We start from the raw sequence: 16,886 nt of genomic DNA on the forward strand, positions 1-16,886 counted from the left end.
CGGGTATTTTGTGTTTTTGTTTTGTTTTGTTGTTTACTGCTCTATCTCAGCTCTTAACTCAGAGCTAGACACCTGGGGGCTTTGTGAATGTGAGCTTCTCCCTCCCCCACTCTTGGTCTTTTTATTGTTTGAAGTCAAGACAACTGGGAGAAGCCCTTCAGAGCTGTGCCTTCCCCAGGTTTGCCAGACTGTGCAGGGCACTGAGAGGAGGGACACAGAGGACAGTTGTCCCTAAGAGGGAGGTAGACTCTGGGGAGCCTAGGTTGCCCAGGTCACCCCTGTTCCATCCAGCAGTCCAAACTCTGCTCCACAAGTTCTCTGTGGGGTTCTTGGTGGACTCAGGGTTTTTAGAGGCAGGAGTTATTTGTTCATGCATATGTCTCCCTCCCAAGGGTCTTTCTCAAAACCTTCCTCCCCTGCCCCTGCCCCTGCCCCACGGCTTCCTATCTCTGTCTCATGTGCCCTGTTTTAAGCTGAAAAGTTAAGCAAAGATGCAGTAGTGGTTACCATTTATGAAGTGCCTCCTAGGGTACCACGGTAAGCTCTCTGCATGAATTTATAGGAATTTACTTAGTGTAAGTGCTAGAGGGGGTTCAGGCCTGGTGAGGGCCTCTGGGGGTCCACTCCCAGGAGGCTAGGAAACAAGAGATTTTGCTGCTCCATCGCTTGATGTTCAGGAGGAAAAGGCTGAGAAGGGCCAGTGCTTCTCTCTGACCCTCAGCCCTGTGCGCACAGGCCGCTCCAGGTCCCCTCTGCATCTCTGCCTCTCCCTTCTTTCAGGTACCAGCTCACTGGTCAATGGCAACCTCCGACTGTACAGCTCTGTGGGTGACCTGAGGCCTGAGCACTATGGCCTTAATCTACTCATCCCCCCACCTCCCCCAGGCCCAGCCCCGGGGCCACCCCAGGACATTTCACAACCTCCAGTGGAGGCCCCACCACTGCCTCCACCTTTCACAGCTCCCCTACCACCTCCTCTGCTGCAGGAATCCCCACCCCCACCCCCACCCAGCACGGCCCCACCTCCACCTCCAGTACTGGACACCCTATACCCCCCTCCCGCTCTCTCCCCGCCCTCCACTCCCACCCCTCCGGACTTCATTCCCCCTGCCCCGCCACTGGCCTTTCTAGCCCCTCCGCCACCCTCCTTGCCAGCCCCAGCACCCCCAGCTCCAGTGTCTCCTCATGTGATGGGGACTCATCACTTTCCCCCTGGGGGTGTCACCAAGTGGAAATCAGAGGTAGCACTGAATGGCAGGCAGTCAGAGGCCCCTAGAACCAGTCCCCCCAGGAGCCCTACTGAGCTAAAAGGGAGCCAAATGGGACCTAACCCAGAGCCTCATCTCACCTTCCCCCGTTCATTCAAAGTGCCTCCCCCAACCCCAGTCAGGACCTCATCTATCCCAATTCAGGAAGCACAAGGGGCTCCCCCAGAGGAAGAAGGGGCTACCAAGAAGGCTCCCAGCCGCTTTCCACTGCCTCCTAGCTTCCACATTCGTCCCGCCTCCCAGGTCTATGCAGACAGAGTCCCTGAGCCAGACCACCCCAAGGAGCCCAGGGCAGAGGCACCAGCGCCAGACAGCCCAAGGCTCAGCCAGCCAGCAACCAAGGAACAAGCAGGGACTCCACCCCCCGCCCCTCCCCTACCCCCTCCTGCGCCCCCCCTCCCTCCCCCTGCACCTCCCCTTCCTCCGGGGGCTTCTCCTTTGCCTTCTGCTGGGCAGGCAGCCCCTCCACCTTTCAGGTTTACCAAAAGCCCTAAATCCAGCTCACCTGCTCTCAAACCCAAGCCCAGACCCCCCAGCCCGCAGGACACCTCCTCTTCAGAACCTGTGGACTGGCGGGATCCCAGCCAGATGGAAAAGCTGCGGAGTGAGCTGGCAGCCTATCTCTGTGGCTCCAGGAGTCACAGGCCAGGCCCCAATGTGGCCTCTCAGGACAAAGAGGGCAAGAAGGGCCTCAGTCAGCTAGAGGAGGCAGCCCCCACCAGCCTGCCAGAGAAACCCCCACCAGGCGCTCCTGAGAAGAGTCCCTGTAGCAGCAGTGTGCCCCTACCCCCAGTGGACTACATCCCCCAAGATGCACCAACCCCCAGTGTTCGGCAAATCCGGAATGAGCTGGAGGCCAGGCTGGCCTCAGCTGCAGACAAGGAGACCAAGCCCAGCATCGGGTCTCTACCACCTAAACCTCGGCTGGAAGGGGGAAGAATTTTTGAAAATGGGACTGTTAATGGCAAATTCTCCAAGCCTGTACCCAAGAATCCACCAGCTCTACCTACCATGCCTCTTCCAGCCACATCACTCCAATCCAAAGACACACCTGTGCAGGCCACACCACCCAAGGCCACACCTGGGCCAGCCACACCACCCAAGGCCACACCTGGGCCAGCCACACCACCCAAGGCCACATCTGGGCCAGCCACACCACCCAAGGCCACACCACCCAAGGCCACACCTGGGCCAGCCACACCACCCAAGGCCACATCTGGGCTGACCACACCTGAGCCAGCCACACCACCCAAGGCCACACCTGGGCTGACCACACCTGAGCCAGCCACACCACCCAAGGCCACATCTGGGTTGATCACACCTGAACCAGTCACACCACCCAAGGCCACACCTGGGCTGACCACACCTGAGCCAGCCACACCACCCAAGGCCACATCTGGGTTGATCACACCTGAACCAGTCACACCACCCAAGGCCACACCTGGGCTGACCACACCTGAGCCAGCCACACCACCCAAGGCCACACCTGGGCTGACCACACCTGAGTCAGCCACACCACCCAAGGCCACACCTGAGCCGGCCATATCATCTGCAGCCACAACTCTGCCCATTAGGTCATCCCAACTGATGGCAGAAAAGGACCTCATCCCTGTAGGGCAGCAGCAGAAGACAGAATCTCAAGAGAGTATAGTATCCTCCCAGCCAGAAGCCAAGGAGCCCACATCAGAGGCCTATAGGCTGCCCATACCAGAAGCCCCCTCTTCTCCAGCCCTCCTACCAAAGATGTCCCCTAACCCAGAAGAAGTGCCATTTCTCTACAAGCCCCATCGCAACCAAAACAGCCCTAGCCGTGAGGTTGCTGTGGTGATGCCTACGCTGGCCAGAGGAGGGGCAGCAGAGTCAGAAGAGAAGGAGCCCCAGGGCCTGACAGTCAAACCCCCTGCCCCAGCCCAGCCTGCTGACCAATTCCTCAGACACCCAGTGACTGGGGAAGTGGTGGAACAGGGCTCCCCCATGGCCCTGCTCTTGGCAGCCAGGCAGAGAGCACAGAAGGGGAGGTCTGGAGGGGCAGCCCTGGGGCGGTCTTCCCTGCCTGGGAGTCTCCGGGGCCACAGGAGCCATCCTGAGGCTAGCTCCGACAGCATCTTCTACAGCGATGGCCGGCCCAACTCCTTCACTGTGGTTCCCAAGTTACCCAAGGACGCTGAGAAGGACTCCCAGCTGACCTCGGCTGCGACGCCCATGGCACCCAGTCAATGGAAGCCCCCGCAGGGAAGAGACCAAGAGCCAATCCATCGTCCCATGTGGACCAAGGCAGAGCCCCGAGTCCCTGTGGCCTGGGAAAGACCAGCTCTCTCCAACCTCTCCCATGGCCCCATGCTGCCCAAGTCCTCCTCCTCTCCACCCTCTCCTTCCTACAGGAGGAAGGACGAGGAAGAGGAAACGGAATTCAGCTTTGAGGTCATCCCACCGCCGCCAGAGTTCAGCAATGACCCCGAGCCCCCGGCCCCGGCTCCGGCTCCGGCCCCGGCCCTCCAGTACGTGGGCTGCCGGGGGTTCCCAAAACGGAACAACTTTTCAGACTTGGGGCAGCCCCTGGACGCGGGCCCTGCGGCCCCGCCGGCTCGTGGCTTCTCGCGCTTTCCCGGTGCGCTCTACTCCGGGGCCGGGGGCCTGGAGCGCTTTTCGGGCGGGGGCCGTTCGCTCATCAAGAAGCGCTTGTACGTCGGGGAGCCTCCCCGCAACCCCGGGCTGCCCCGTGGCGCCCCCGGCCGCAGCCTGAGCACTCCCAACTGCTTCGGACCGGCGCCCGGAGGCCCGGAGATGCGGCGCGTCAACTCCGCGGGCCGCGCGCCCCCCGGCGGCTTGCACGGGCGCAGGCTGTCCCAGGAGGGCGCTGCCCGGGGCGCCGCGGAGGCCAAGTACAAAGCGCCGGGTGGCGGAGGCAGCGGAGGCGCAGACTACAGCTTCGTCCCTGCTACCGGCAGGTGAGCTTGGGGATCGGCTAATGGAGGTAGCCCGGGGTGGGAAGCCAGGTGATGTCCATGGAGACACTGCCTTTGGACCAGAGTTGCTGACCAGGCCACAGCAGAGAAAGGGAAGAGAGGCTTCCTAACCTGGGAGGGGGCGGTGCGGGCCTTTCCTTACCTGCCCCCTTGTTGCCCTTGTTCGCTCTCCATGGGTTCCCTTCTGTCCCCCACTCCCGGGGCTACAGGTTAAATGTCGCATGGGGAAGATCTGAGTGTCCTTGGCTGGAGGGATTTCCCAATAACACGAAATGTACCCAGACCCCAGGCTAGGAGTGAAGGGCTTTGAGTTGAGTGGTATTAGGCATGTTCCCTGGCCAGGACCCAGAAAGAAAGGAAAGCCCTGTGTCTGGTGGACTGGGGGTCCCGCCCTGAGGTCCCTTGGGTCTCTTGCCCTAGGGAAGGTAAGCAGGGTGTTGGCAGATACAAACCTCACTGCTCTCTTGCTCTCCCCCAGATCTCACAACACCTCCCATTATGGAAGCCCCATCAATACATTCACCGTGAGGCCTGGAACCCGTCATCCCATCTCCTATGCCTACTCAGGAGCTCACCGCAAAGCCACATCCTGAGCCCGGAATTCTTTCAGCTCTACTCCAAGGGGTTGGATCTGCGCACTTGTTTCTGTGGCGGGTGGGAGGGTTGCAGCAGGTATTAGCCTGACTCAGACATGGACGAGTCTGGCTCCCTGAGGACCCTCGAACAAATGAGCGAGAAGCAGTGGCCTAAGGAAGACTGAGTGGGCTTCTGTTTTCCCAGAGCACCAGAGCTGCTATGAACTGTATGCAGATGGGGGGGGGGGGGGGGCAAAGGGAGAAGAGAGGAGAACGTTCAGGGCCTGAGCGCTGAGTTTCCGTTATCTGGTACTATCTACTTGTAGCAAGATTTATTTAAAGCAGTTTTACAAGCATGGCCTATGAAACAGGTTCTAGAAGCAAAGGATGGGTGCTTACTCATGGGATGCCTCACAAAGGGCTGAGGACCATCCCTGTTGGGGTGGGTGCAGGTCACTATAGGTAGATCTCTTTAGCCTCCACCTGTTGCCACCAAGAGGCCATACCTGGGGTTCCTAGCTGCACGGAGGCAGACCAATACTATGCAGGCACAACATATGGAGAAGGTGATGGAATAGAAGCCTTTTGCATTGACCAAGGCCACAGACAGGTTAATTTCTCCTTGACCCTGGCCCTTAGATACAGGGAGACCCACAGAGAAAAGACTCGGCAGTTGACAGGATCACGTCTTGATTTTTTTAAATTCAGACTCATGCATCCCTGATTTGGGGGAGCATGCCCAAGGAGCCAAAAGATCCAGGATTCAACACCAGAGGTCCTACATGGCCTGGTTTCATATGGGATTCGGAGGGGGCATTAGTTCTAACCCCAATACGTCACCAATATCATTGATGCCTTAAAATGTGTAGTGAAGACTCTGGAAGGCCTTGGAGAGTAGAAACTCAAGAGAAGTTTATTGTTGATGGGGAAATAGGTTTCAAAACATTAAGAGTGGTAAGACTGGGCCAGTCCAGAGCAGGTGAAACTACAATAGGGTAAGAATTGGTCCTTTGCCTGGGCAGTCCAGGTTTATGCCTGTTTCCATGAATTAGGCCCCTTGTATTTTTTAAAAAATTCCTATCTTCAGGTCAAGTTCAGCTGAATACCTGGGACCAGGCCAAGGCTGCCTTTCTAAGTAAGAAGGAGGGCAGGGGAGTGACTCACCTCATATGAGCAGGCCAGTAGGGGGCCGCCAGAAAGCAGCTCCCTTTGGGAGTTGACTCTTTTGATCTATGGTTACTAGCTGAGGTACTGGGTTGCAGCAACAGCAGTCAGTCACTTCAAGGAAAGAAAGTGCAAGGAAGGTGGGCACCCAGGTGACTAAGGCCAGCCACTCTAAGTTCTGGCTACCTGTGTTCAGGCAACAAATCCCATCCCAATACCAGCACTGGCTCTATAAATATGTATGTATTTCCTCTACACAATGTTTTATAAAAGAGCTCATTCACTAATTTATCTGCTACATTAAGGCTTGAGGAGTAGGGTGTGGACTCCCAGCTGTAGACTGCTCTGGGGTGGGTGGAGACGGGCTTGGTCTTAGTTGGCTTGGGAAATAAACAGGCCAGTTTGGATTGGCCTCCAGCTCTGTGGCTGTGGATTGCTGACTCAGAGTCACTGGGTGTGGCGGGATGTTGGGCGGACTGATCTGGGAATCACGCAGCACTGGGTACCATCTGAACCAGTGAGCCATTACTCTTCTGACCCTTAGGTTTTCTTGTTCTCTAGATCCCTCAGGGGAAGGGGCAGAGCAAAAATCTGGTGATAACAGCTATGTGCTTAAACACGTCTCTGATTTCTTCTTTCATGCATGATAACAATAACTATCCCATAAAGCTATTGTGAGGATTACAGACAGCCATGCATCCATTTAACAAATATTTGGGTAACTGCTAAATGCCCGGCACTGTTTGCATGGATATACAGCCATCAACACACTGCCATGGTTCCTAGGAAAGAACATCATCAAGTGGCGGAGAAGAAAAAGAACACACAGAAACATCCAAAATTAAAAAAAAAAAAAAAAAAAAGAAACATCCAAAATTAGGACAGGTGGTGGGGAGGAAAGGAAAAGGACATGTGAGAGAGTAACTAGAAGGCGGGGAAGAAGAGAGAGTTGACTCTAACAGGGTGGGGAAGGAAGGCCTCCTGAAGTCCTGACGTGCAGACTGATGTAGGCAAAGCATCCAGCCCAGGCCTGGCACTCAGTTTTTTTTGATACCTGGCATCTTTGGGTGATGACTGCCTGTGTGAGTCAGCTTTCCGTCATTGTAATGAATACCTGAGGTGATCGACTTATAGAGAGAAAAAAACTTTATTTCAGTGCAGAGTTTTAACTGTCTCAGTCCATGATCACTTGGCCCCATGACCTGGGGCCTATGGTGGCACATCATGACAGGAGCATGTAGTGGAACAAACTACTCACATGGTGGCCAGGAAGTAAGAGAGGAAGAGCGGGGTGGGATCCCACTAGCCCCTTCAGGGCACACCTCCAGTGACTTGAAGGCCCCCCACTAGACCTGTCCAGTAGGGGCACACTGAGAACCAAGCGTCTACCACATGGGCCTTCGGGGAACATTGCAGATCCAAACCTTAGGGCTCCTTTACATTGAGTGTGGCCCATCATGTTTCCCAAGAGCTTTGGCAAGGTATCTTCCCCAGCCTCTCCTGCCGTGCGTGTTCCACAGAGCTGTTTTCGCCCACTACCCACCTCCACACCCCCCCAATTTTTTTAAATATTTATTTTTTAGTTTTGGGTGGACACAATATCTTTCTTTTACATTTATGTGGTGCTGAGGATCGAACCCAGTGCCTCGCGCATGCTTGGCAAGCGCTCTACCACTGAGCTACAACTCCAGCCCCGCCCCCAATTTTTATTTTCCAGAAACTAAAAACCAGGGAAGCTATCTCAAGGCGGTCAGTGACAGAGAGAGCTGTGCTTCCTCCTCGGCCTGGCATGGGGTGGGTGTTGGGAAACAGGATGGCTCACTTATTTAGCAGGTGGGGCTTCCTGGAAGGAACTCCCAGGCCTCTTCCCTATCCTTTGGGCTTCCTCATTCTCCTGTCCCTCACTGTCCCCCACCCACATCCTGGTGATAAAGAGTAAGGGCATGGGCTCTGTATCTGGTTCCCTCCCTCCTGGGTCCCTCTGAGCATTTCTTTCCCCTCATTTGCCACAGGATGGGCAACAGGGAGAAATGGTGTTTAACCGGGGTGGAGGTTGGAGGGAAGGACCCTACCTCCTGGTTCTGCCTCTTACAAGCTGTGTGACCTTGGTTCCACTGGCTCATCTGAATCTTGACATGTGTCTTAAATCTGCTGGGTCCCTTTTTTGAGAACTGACAAGAGCTATCCACCAGAGAGATGCCCACACATGCTTCTTATACGTCAAGCTTGCCACAGAGCCCCCATGTCTGGGCTCTATGGACGTCACAGTTGAAAACTCCTGATAAGACAGTAGCAACCATCAGCATTTACAGAACCTGACAGTGGGGAAAGTTGGAACCTTCCTGCGCCTACTCACAACAGTCCTCTAAAATACACAGTACTGTGCATTCCTGATTCCATTTCCTAGATCAGGAAAGGAGGACTCCAAGAAGGGAAGTGAGTTGACAATGGAGCCAGGAGAGGAAGAAGGGCCCCTGCTGGGGTCCTTCATTCCAGCCCCCTCCCCCCCCAGCTACATCCACCTTCCCCCAGCTGTGCTACCCCCTAAACTGGCCATCTTATCAGAGCAGGGGTGGGGGAGGGGCCAAGCAGGGGAAAGCCACTCCAGTGCCAAAAATGGTTGATGGACATGGGTGGAGCAGGGGTTCCTGGGTCAGGGTGGCCACGCCTTGATTTCCAAAATCTCCTCACTGCTCTTGGGTGTGGCTCCAACCCCAGTGGCCAGCACCCCGCCTCTTTTGTGAGGCTGATGCTGGCCCAAAGAAGCAACCCTGGGCTGGTCCCAAGCCTGGGTCTTGGCATCAGCAGTGTGTAAGAGGCCTATTCTCTGGAAAAGGCTGAATTCTGCTTTCCCGAGGGCCAGGCCTAGGAGGGAGTCCTCCCTCACTGAAGGCCAGCCTCGGGCTCTTTTCTGTGCAAAGCTGTAGGGGAGAGGTGACTTGGAGCTGGAGGGGTGAGGGAGAGGCCAGCTCTGCTGAGCTGTTAGGCAGACCTGCCCTGACCTGCTTGTCCCACCTGCCTACCCCCAGCAGCAGTGGCCCCTTTCATCTCTGAAGCTCAAAGGAAATGCTGGCGTCCCATCATTAGTCAGTGGTGGGGGAAGGGTGGCCGCTGACACCATGCAGACAGCCTGCACCACCTCCCTGCCAGGCCCAGGAGGCCAGATGCTGCAGACCTGCTTGGCCTTGGCTTTAGATCTTGGGCTGCTTTTGCCAGGAAGGGGAGGAGACGTGCTCTTCTAGGTGAGGGGCGTGAACCAGACATGCATTATGTGTGCTCCCTGATTTACATGGGAAATCCAGGACCCCTCTGTGGATTCTCAGTGTCCTGGAGGCACAGATGAGCCACTCCCCACTCCCTCCTCTCTTTAAGAATTGTTCTGAGTTTCCACAGAACAGCTTGCTCCCCTCCTCTCCTGCCTTCCACAAAGCCCCCCTTCCTCCACCCGGCATCTCAGTTCCTAGCCCCAGATCTCCACCTTCCTTTTCTCTAGCTGCTTCTTCAGAATACTGTAACCGGCTTCTTACCTTGCCAGGGGTCACCTTTCTACTTTGGAAGTGCTTCTTGGACATGTCCACAAGGATGGATCTGCATTGGCCATCTACCCAAACCCAGCTTCTCCAAAAGGAATTATTCCTCTCCCATTTCCTTTGCACAGTTCTGAGACCAGAGCAGCCAGATTGATGGCCCCACTATCCCCAAGTGCTCATTCTGCCTCACTGCTTGGGCCTTATGGAAGACATCCCTCACCTGTGGGGACACAGCAGCTCCTCTTAAGGGCACCCCCACTGACCCACCCCACGCCCAAACACTGGTGTTTTTTACTGTCTCTCCAAGAAGCTTACAATCTGCATAACTCATCACAGAAGCTCCAGGATCTAGCACAGCTCCTAAGATGAATAGGCACTCAGTGTATGTTTGTTGAATGAATACATGTTTATACTTAGTCAAATATTGCCACTTTTGAAGTTCCTTAAGGGCAAAGTCCATGTCTCCCATGGACTTGTGAACACTATATTGTTTTTTATTTATTTATAAATTGAAAAATTATTATTTACTTGACAGATAATTTCTGAATTAATATAAAGAAATGACAATAACTTGTATACACACTAATTCAAAAATTTTTCAATAAGAACCAAGTAGAACAGTTCACAGTCTTTTTCAGAAAAATAACTTTATCATTGAAAGATTGCCCCAATTTAGTTTATTGAGGTGTTTTTTTGTTTGTTTGTTTTTTGTGCTGCTGAGGATTGAACCCAGGGCCTTGTGCATGTGACAGAGGGACTCTACCAACTGACTATATCCCCATCCCAGTTTATTGAGGTTTTTAATGAAGAAATCTAAAGCTGCCAATCAGAACTTCTAAATAGCACAAGAAGACCAGGTTAAACCCTTATAATATAAGTAAAAAAATAACTTTCAAAAGCTTTAACCTATACATTCTAACTGGGGATCTGCTAGCCTCAGAGGTCATTGGTCCATAGCCAAATACCATCCCACAACACAGATGAGAGGGTAATGAGTATCATATACAAAGTGAGTACAACTTATGGTATAAAACAGGGTCTTGTGTGTTCACTGGGAACAATGCCTAATTCCCAGGTGCAGATTATGCAGCAGGGGGCCCAGAAACAGAATTCACTAACCCACAAAGGAGAACCGAGCAAGGACAATGGAAGGTAGAAAGTCCCGTGCCCTGGGATGAAGCTGGAAGGAGCCTTCATGGACCAGGTGGCATCCAGGCCAGACCAGGTACATGAGTGGAAGTCGACAGGTGGCAAGGGATCTTCAAGGCTGGAGAGAACCAAACAACAAGACACTGAGCCTCAGACCTAGCGGCCACTCAGAGGACAGGGGAGTGTTTGTGTTGGGTGAAGGGACACAATCTAAGAAGAGATGCATGAAACAGAAAGCAAAACCTCCTTCAGTAAGAGACGGAGGCCCCATACTCTCTGTGGAGGCGAAGCGGGATCCTCCACAGCTCACCCTCCCCGGGGAGGCCCAGCCCCTTAGAATCAAATCCATGAGCAAGAATCTTCCTTTGTGTAAACTGTCTCTTCCCCAAAAAGTAAAGCAGAAACACAAGAAAACAAAATGAGACTCAAAAGAAAAAGAGACATCCGAGCAAGCTTTGACCCTTCATACTTCATTGGTGTTCCAGCTGTCACACTAGTGAAGACACGGTCTTCTTCGTTGCTCACACAGGTTCATTACTGCAAGAATTTAGCATATCATGTCCTAGTACAGCTCCTCTCAAAAGCAGGAAACTCCATACAAAACATAGACTTACCCAAATAAAAGGCAGCATCAACTTAAGGATCTAGTGTAAGTAATATCACAGCACTCATCTAAATTTTTTTTTTTTTTTGCACCAGGGATCAAACTGGGGGTGCTTAATCACTGAGCCACACCCCAGCCCTTTCTATTTTTTATTTTGAGGCAGACTCTTGCTAAATTCCTTAGGGTGTCACTAATTGCTGAGGCTGGCCTTGAACCTGTGATCTTCCTGCTTCAGCCTCCCAAATCACTGGGATTATAGGTGTGCGCTTAACCTAGCATATTCTAACTGGTTTAACCTAGCATATTCTAACCCTTTTCTGACCCATTTCCAAACATTTGCACTCTGTAATGCTCTGGAAGCATTACAAATGCAGCATGAGATTCCTCTTCTGGAAGTAGTTCAGAGTCTTGAAACAGCAAATTTACATATTTTTCTAGGCTATCATAGATGGGTATTATATACAAACTCCTTCTCCCCTGATTCTCAGACTACTGTAATATTTTCCCTCAGATCATGACAAACTAACGACTGAAAACAAAGAGATAGTCATACAAAAATGAAAAAAATTTAAAAACAAGCCAAAAAAAAAAAAAAAAGAGTCTGTGTCTTCAAACTAATAGTCTAACTTTGCTACCAACAAAAACAAAAAACAAAAACTCCCTTCATTCACCCAGCTGTAGGCTTTTTACAAAGTACTCAAGTAATTAAGAGCTCAGAAAAATAGAGGGGAAATTTTAGGTGGAAGCAAAACTAATAACTACTCATCCTCTTTTTTTTTTTTTTGGTACTGGGGATTTGGTACTAGTACTCAGGGGCACTAGACCACTGAGCCACATCCCCAGGCCTATTTTGTATCTTATTTAGAGACAAGGTCTCACTGAGTTGCTTAGCGCCCTGCTTTGGACTGGTTTTGAACTTAGGATCCTCCTGCCTCAGCCTCCCGACCGAACCGCTGGGATTACAGGCCTGTGCCACTGTGCCCGTCCAAATAGTTCTTTTAAAAATGCCATGTCCAGGGCTGGGGTTGTGGCTCAGTGGTAGGTGACAAGGGATCCTCACACTTGCCTAGCATGTGTGAGGCACTAGGTTTGATTCTCAGCACTGTATGTAAATAAATGAATAAAATAAAGATCCATCAACATCTAAATAAATAAATAAATAAATAAAATGCTATGTCCACACAGAGAGCTGTCTAACAAAACTGCTTGCAGGGAGCTACTTTGTAGCCAGACCCTGCTCAGGTCTGCTTCAGAAGCACATGTATATTGGCAGACACCTGCTCCAGGAGACCTGAGGGACGATCACAGGCTTTTTGTGTGGCACACGGATTTCCTCCAACATCTGCTGCCCTGGCTCAGCTTTGTCAAGGGCTCTGCACCAGCGTGTCTCTCTGCTGCAATTCATTCCTTATTTCTCATATATCCTTTTGAAAACTCACTCTGATTTTTAGACATCCAATTGCAATTTTCTTTTCTGTAGGAAAAAAACATTGTCTATCTTGCAATATCCAGAAACTCCTGGATACACTGATCAACACCAGTTCTAATTTCTTCCTGACCACTGAAATTGATATAATCCTGACTCCCAGAGAAGCACAGCAATCCTGGGATGACAACTCCAACTCACACAAGACCTCAGAGTGGAGCTCCTGTCAAAGGTGGGCCAGAGAAGAAGCCTCACCTCTGGAGGCCAGGGAGGCAGCAGCCAGCCACACCCAGCCTGTCCTCTGCCCTGCTTCACCTAGAGAGCCCTCCTTCAAGAGGAAAGCTTAACATTCTAGGTTTGGTTTTTAAAGTTAAAGAGTTGGTGCCCTGCACAGGGTGGGACATAAGCGCAGAGTGGGGACTAAATAGAAGTGCTATTTTGAATCTCTTCCAGTGCTACTGTCAGAAGGGAAGCACTGGCTTCTCATTCTTGAAAACTGAGTGTCTTCAATCTTGTCTGCCACCCACTGAGCCTCCTGACCCCTCTTCCCTTTCTTCCCTGCAGAGGATTATCTCCTGCTATTTCTTTTCATTGTTTCTTTTTTGAGCCATTCAGGAGGATGTGGTAGGCGCCTGGGTTCATTCCCCCTACGCTCATATCCTCTCTCTCTCTCTCAGCTTCCTCATCTGTCATCTCCCTGCCTTTTGGCTCACAGCTTTCCAGAATCTGTTGCACATACCTAAGAACAGCACGGAATTCCATCAATTCAATTCAGTACCGCTAGGGGTGCTACTCAGTGCAAGTTAAGGAACCAGGCAAGAGCTCCCAGTCCAGAGTAGGTGACACACAGATAACTGGACTGTGGAGCAGGAGAATATCAAGTCCTCCCACCTAGAAGAGCCCTGTGGCCAAACAAAGCAGGTGACCACCTGGGATCAGAAGCCAGGCCGAAGAAGGAGGACTGCCATTTGTGTGCTCGATTTCCCCAGGAAAATTACTGTTATTACTGACAGGAACACACACACCCTGCTGTCCTGTGGTGGCCTCTCCTAGTTATTTGAATTTGCCCCTGACATTCATTTTAACCTGATTTCTCCAGGCTGAGGGGAAGAGCATGAGGAGAGAGCACGATGCTTTGGCCCTGGTGTCCTAGCTGGCGCCCTGTGTGTGGGCACCCCAGAGCTGGCTTTAACTAGCAGGTGGCCCTCTGCTCACAGGTGAACTTAAGCCTGATGGGTTCAAGTTCAGATTTAAAGTCAATGGAGGCTGTCATGGCTCCTAGGATTCAGGCACAGGCTAAGTGCTGTCCAGCACTGGAAGCACTGGACTTGCCAAAACATAGGCTCCTGGCACTCCTGATTCAGTAGGGATGGAGTGGGGCCAGAGAATTCGCATTTCTAGCAAGTTTCCAGATGAGGCAGTCAGTCCTAATGGTTCAGGGACTTTGAGGACTGCTGCTGTGCAGAACCAAATTGGATCACCCTACCTGGATCTGGGCCAGGAGTAATACTCCTCCTAGCTTACCAGGAGAAACTGAAGTCCCCTGGGGACAAATGATCTCACCAAGGTCACACAGCTGGGGGTGGGGGTGGGGAGCCAGAGTGCACCTGCTGCCCTGCCCTCTGCCTCCAAGGCTAGAGTAGAGTGACAACACTCTCCAAATTCCTGCTCCAAGGAGGGAGAAAGAAGAGAGAGTGGGGCTTGGATAAGCTGGGGTGCCTCACAGGGTCACTGTTAATCTGGGAGTAACTCCGTGGTAGAACAGAGACACTTTCACTTCTATTTAAGGGTGGCTTCATCAAAATGGCCCTGGGCACTCCTCATGCAGCGGATGCTCCATGCTCTATTGTCTCTTCTCAGGACTGAAGCTCTCATCTCCCAGCAACTGGGAGTGTTGCTGCTGATGGCTATCTGCCAAGGTCCTCCTCAGGAACTGTCCTTCTGGTAGACAGCCACTCATCCAAGGTCATGCCCACTTCTTAGGGGCAGCTCACAACTCAGGACAACTTGGAAGTGTCATCATTTGCACCTCCATTGCAAGGACAAGCAGTCTAGGTTGCCCTCTACCTGACCCATCCCTTCCCACACAGGTGTGCATCCTGTAATAAACTTCCTGTACACAAACCTCAGTCTCCCAGGGAGCCCTCTTTCAACAACTTACTGCGTGCCAGACACTGTTCTAACTTACAATACGTGCTCCTCCCCACAACCCTAGGAGGTAGGTATTTTTGTTAAGGAAAAGCTAAGTAACTTGCCCAAGGTCACAAAACTATAAAGTGAGCTGGATTCTTATGCAAATAGACTCTGGGGCATTGAAGTGTTACAACGTTATCTTCCAGAGCATTCCTGTGGTCTAGCCTTGAAGAAATTAAACAGAGGAAATAGAGAAGACAAATTCTGATTTGAGGAGGAAAAATCTCGGCTGCTCCCAGTTCTTTTCCACAAGCTTCTTGCTTTTACCTGAACACGCAGCCCTGGTGTTTTATTTCAGCTTAGTGGTTCTTATCTGGGGATTCATCTTGCTCCCCAGAACACACCTGGCAGTGTCTGGAGACATTTTCTGATTGACACATCTTGGGGAGTCCTAAGAGCTTTTAGTAGGTTAGAGGCCAAGGATGTTACCCAATGTCCTACAATGCATGGGACAGCTTCCCAAAGACAAATTCAGCCCCAAATATCAGTAGCATTGAGGTTCAGAAACCTTGCAATCTAGCTTGAAGCCTGGTCTCCTAGTTAGTTGGTTTGACCCAAAGGAATCTCAGGGTACCTAGGAGTAGACTTTGGTGAAGGGAGGTCAGAGATACTTGAGCCTAGGGGTGGAAAGGGGGCCTGGGGGTGGGGCTGACAAGCCTATTTCATAATCCTTGAAGAATATGTCTTATTGGCTCAGGGAATATCATGAGACTTCTGGCTGATACCTGTGACCAAACTCTGAAGGTGCCCTTTTCTTTGGCCAGGTGTCCCCTACTCTCCTCTCAGCTTCCTTTGAACTATGTACACTGCAGTGACGGGTGGGAGAGTAAGAAGCAGGGGGCTCTTCTTTATGAGTGATGAACCCAGCCTAATTCCATCTTAAGTTTGGGAGCCATCTCGTCGCAAAGTCATGAAAAGTTAATTTCTGTTTTACTATAAATGACTGCGATTTCTAAACTTGTTTGGAATTCCTGCCCGTGCCTTGAACTCACCCATGCCTGGCTTTCCATGACCAGATAATAATCTTCTCTAAAACCTTAGTGGCGCCTCATAAATCCTGGCTCCCCCTGACCAGATAACAACCCTCTCTGAAACCTCAGTGGCGCCTCCTAAATTCTGATGTTGGGATCTAAATTTATTCCCTACCTTGAAATGTTAAGCCATATAGATCATTAACCTACTATCTGCCTTTGTATTATACTTGTCAAAATCCTGTTATCTGTAAGTTTTCAAGACACCCCCCTTTTGCAACTTTTTGTGCTATAAAATTGTGTTCCTAGAGAGCTGGGGTACTGATCTCTAACCAGGGTTTTCGGAAAAGACAGTCCTGGCCAGCTCCAGTGTATACCAATATAAGCTTGCTTTAATTTGATTTAAAATTGGAGTTGGTGGTCTTTTTCTTTGTGTTGGGGTTTAACATTGAGCATTTATCTCAGAGATTCTGGCTCAGCCTGGCCACGTGCACCTCTATGAGATAAGGAGGGCTCAGAGAAACAAGTCATTTTGCTGTTTTTCTACATGTTTCTCCATAAATCTTATTCCTGTTGACCCAGCATGGCTAGAGGCAAGTGTTTCCGTGCTCTGGCATGTCCAGGTCTCACCAGGAAAAACACCTTACATAGTAAGCTCCACCCCATGACTGCAATGTTCAAGGGGCAGGGAATGCAGGGCCACTGTAGAACAAGATGACAAGATCAAAAAACACAGCCACCAGTGGGAATCATGGGTGTTCGTGGAGTAGGAATTTCAGTCCAGCAATACTTCCTAGTATTCTCCATAGGTTTGTTCTTGATCTCTGGAAAGGTAAGCCCTGGATAATACAGATGACCTCGTCAAGTCTCACCCACACTCTGATAACTCCCAGAGATCTCCCCTGAATTCCACTCTCAGAGCCAACTGACAGGCCAGCATTTCCATGTCCCTGTTTGGTGGCACTGTATCCCACCTGGCTAAGCCCAGTCTTGCCTCAGGACCTCCCATGCACTCATCCTGCCCCACCCAATGTTCTTTT

The 16,886-nt window shown here is 51.5% G+C and overlaps 2 protein-coding genes across 3 annotated transcripts in view; one reads left to right on the plus strand and one right to left on the minus strand.

Moving 5' to 3' along the window:
- Positions 1-6,398, plus strand: part of CUNH6orf132 (chromosome unknown C6orf132 homolog) — a 32,705-nt gene extending 26,307 nt beyond the window's left edge. The window contains exons 4-5 of the mRNA XM_046450677.2: positions 781-4,216; positions 4,713-6,398. Coding sequence (XP_046306633.1) covers positions 781-4,216; positions 4,713-4,827 — 3,551 coding nt within the window. The 3' untranslated portion in view covers positions 4,828-6,398. The remainder of the gene's footprint in view (positions 1-780; positions 4,217-4,712) is intronic.
- Cimip3 (ciliary microtubule inner protein 3) overlaps positions 1-16,886 on the minus strand; it is an 81,545-nt gene that overhangs the window by 41,567 nt on the left and 23,092 nt on the right. The window lies entirely within an intron of this gene.

This window comes from Marmota monax, unplaced genomic scaffold (genome assembly GCF_021218885.2).
Source record: "Marmota monax isolate L192 unplaced genomic scaffold, Marmota_monax_Labrador192_F-V1.1 WCK01_AAM20220418_F8-fsc00127, whole genome shotgun sequence".
Taxonomy (NCBI): domain Eukaryota; kingdom Metazoa; phylum Chordata; class Mammalia; order Rodentia; family Sciuridae; genus Marmota; species Marmota monax.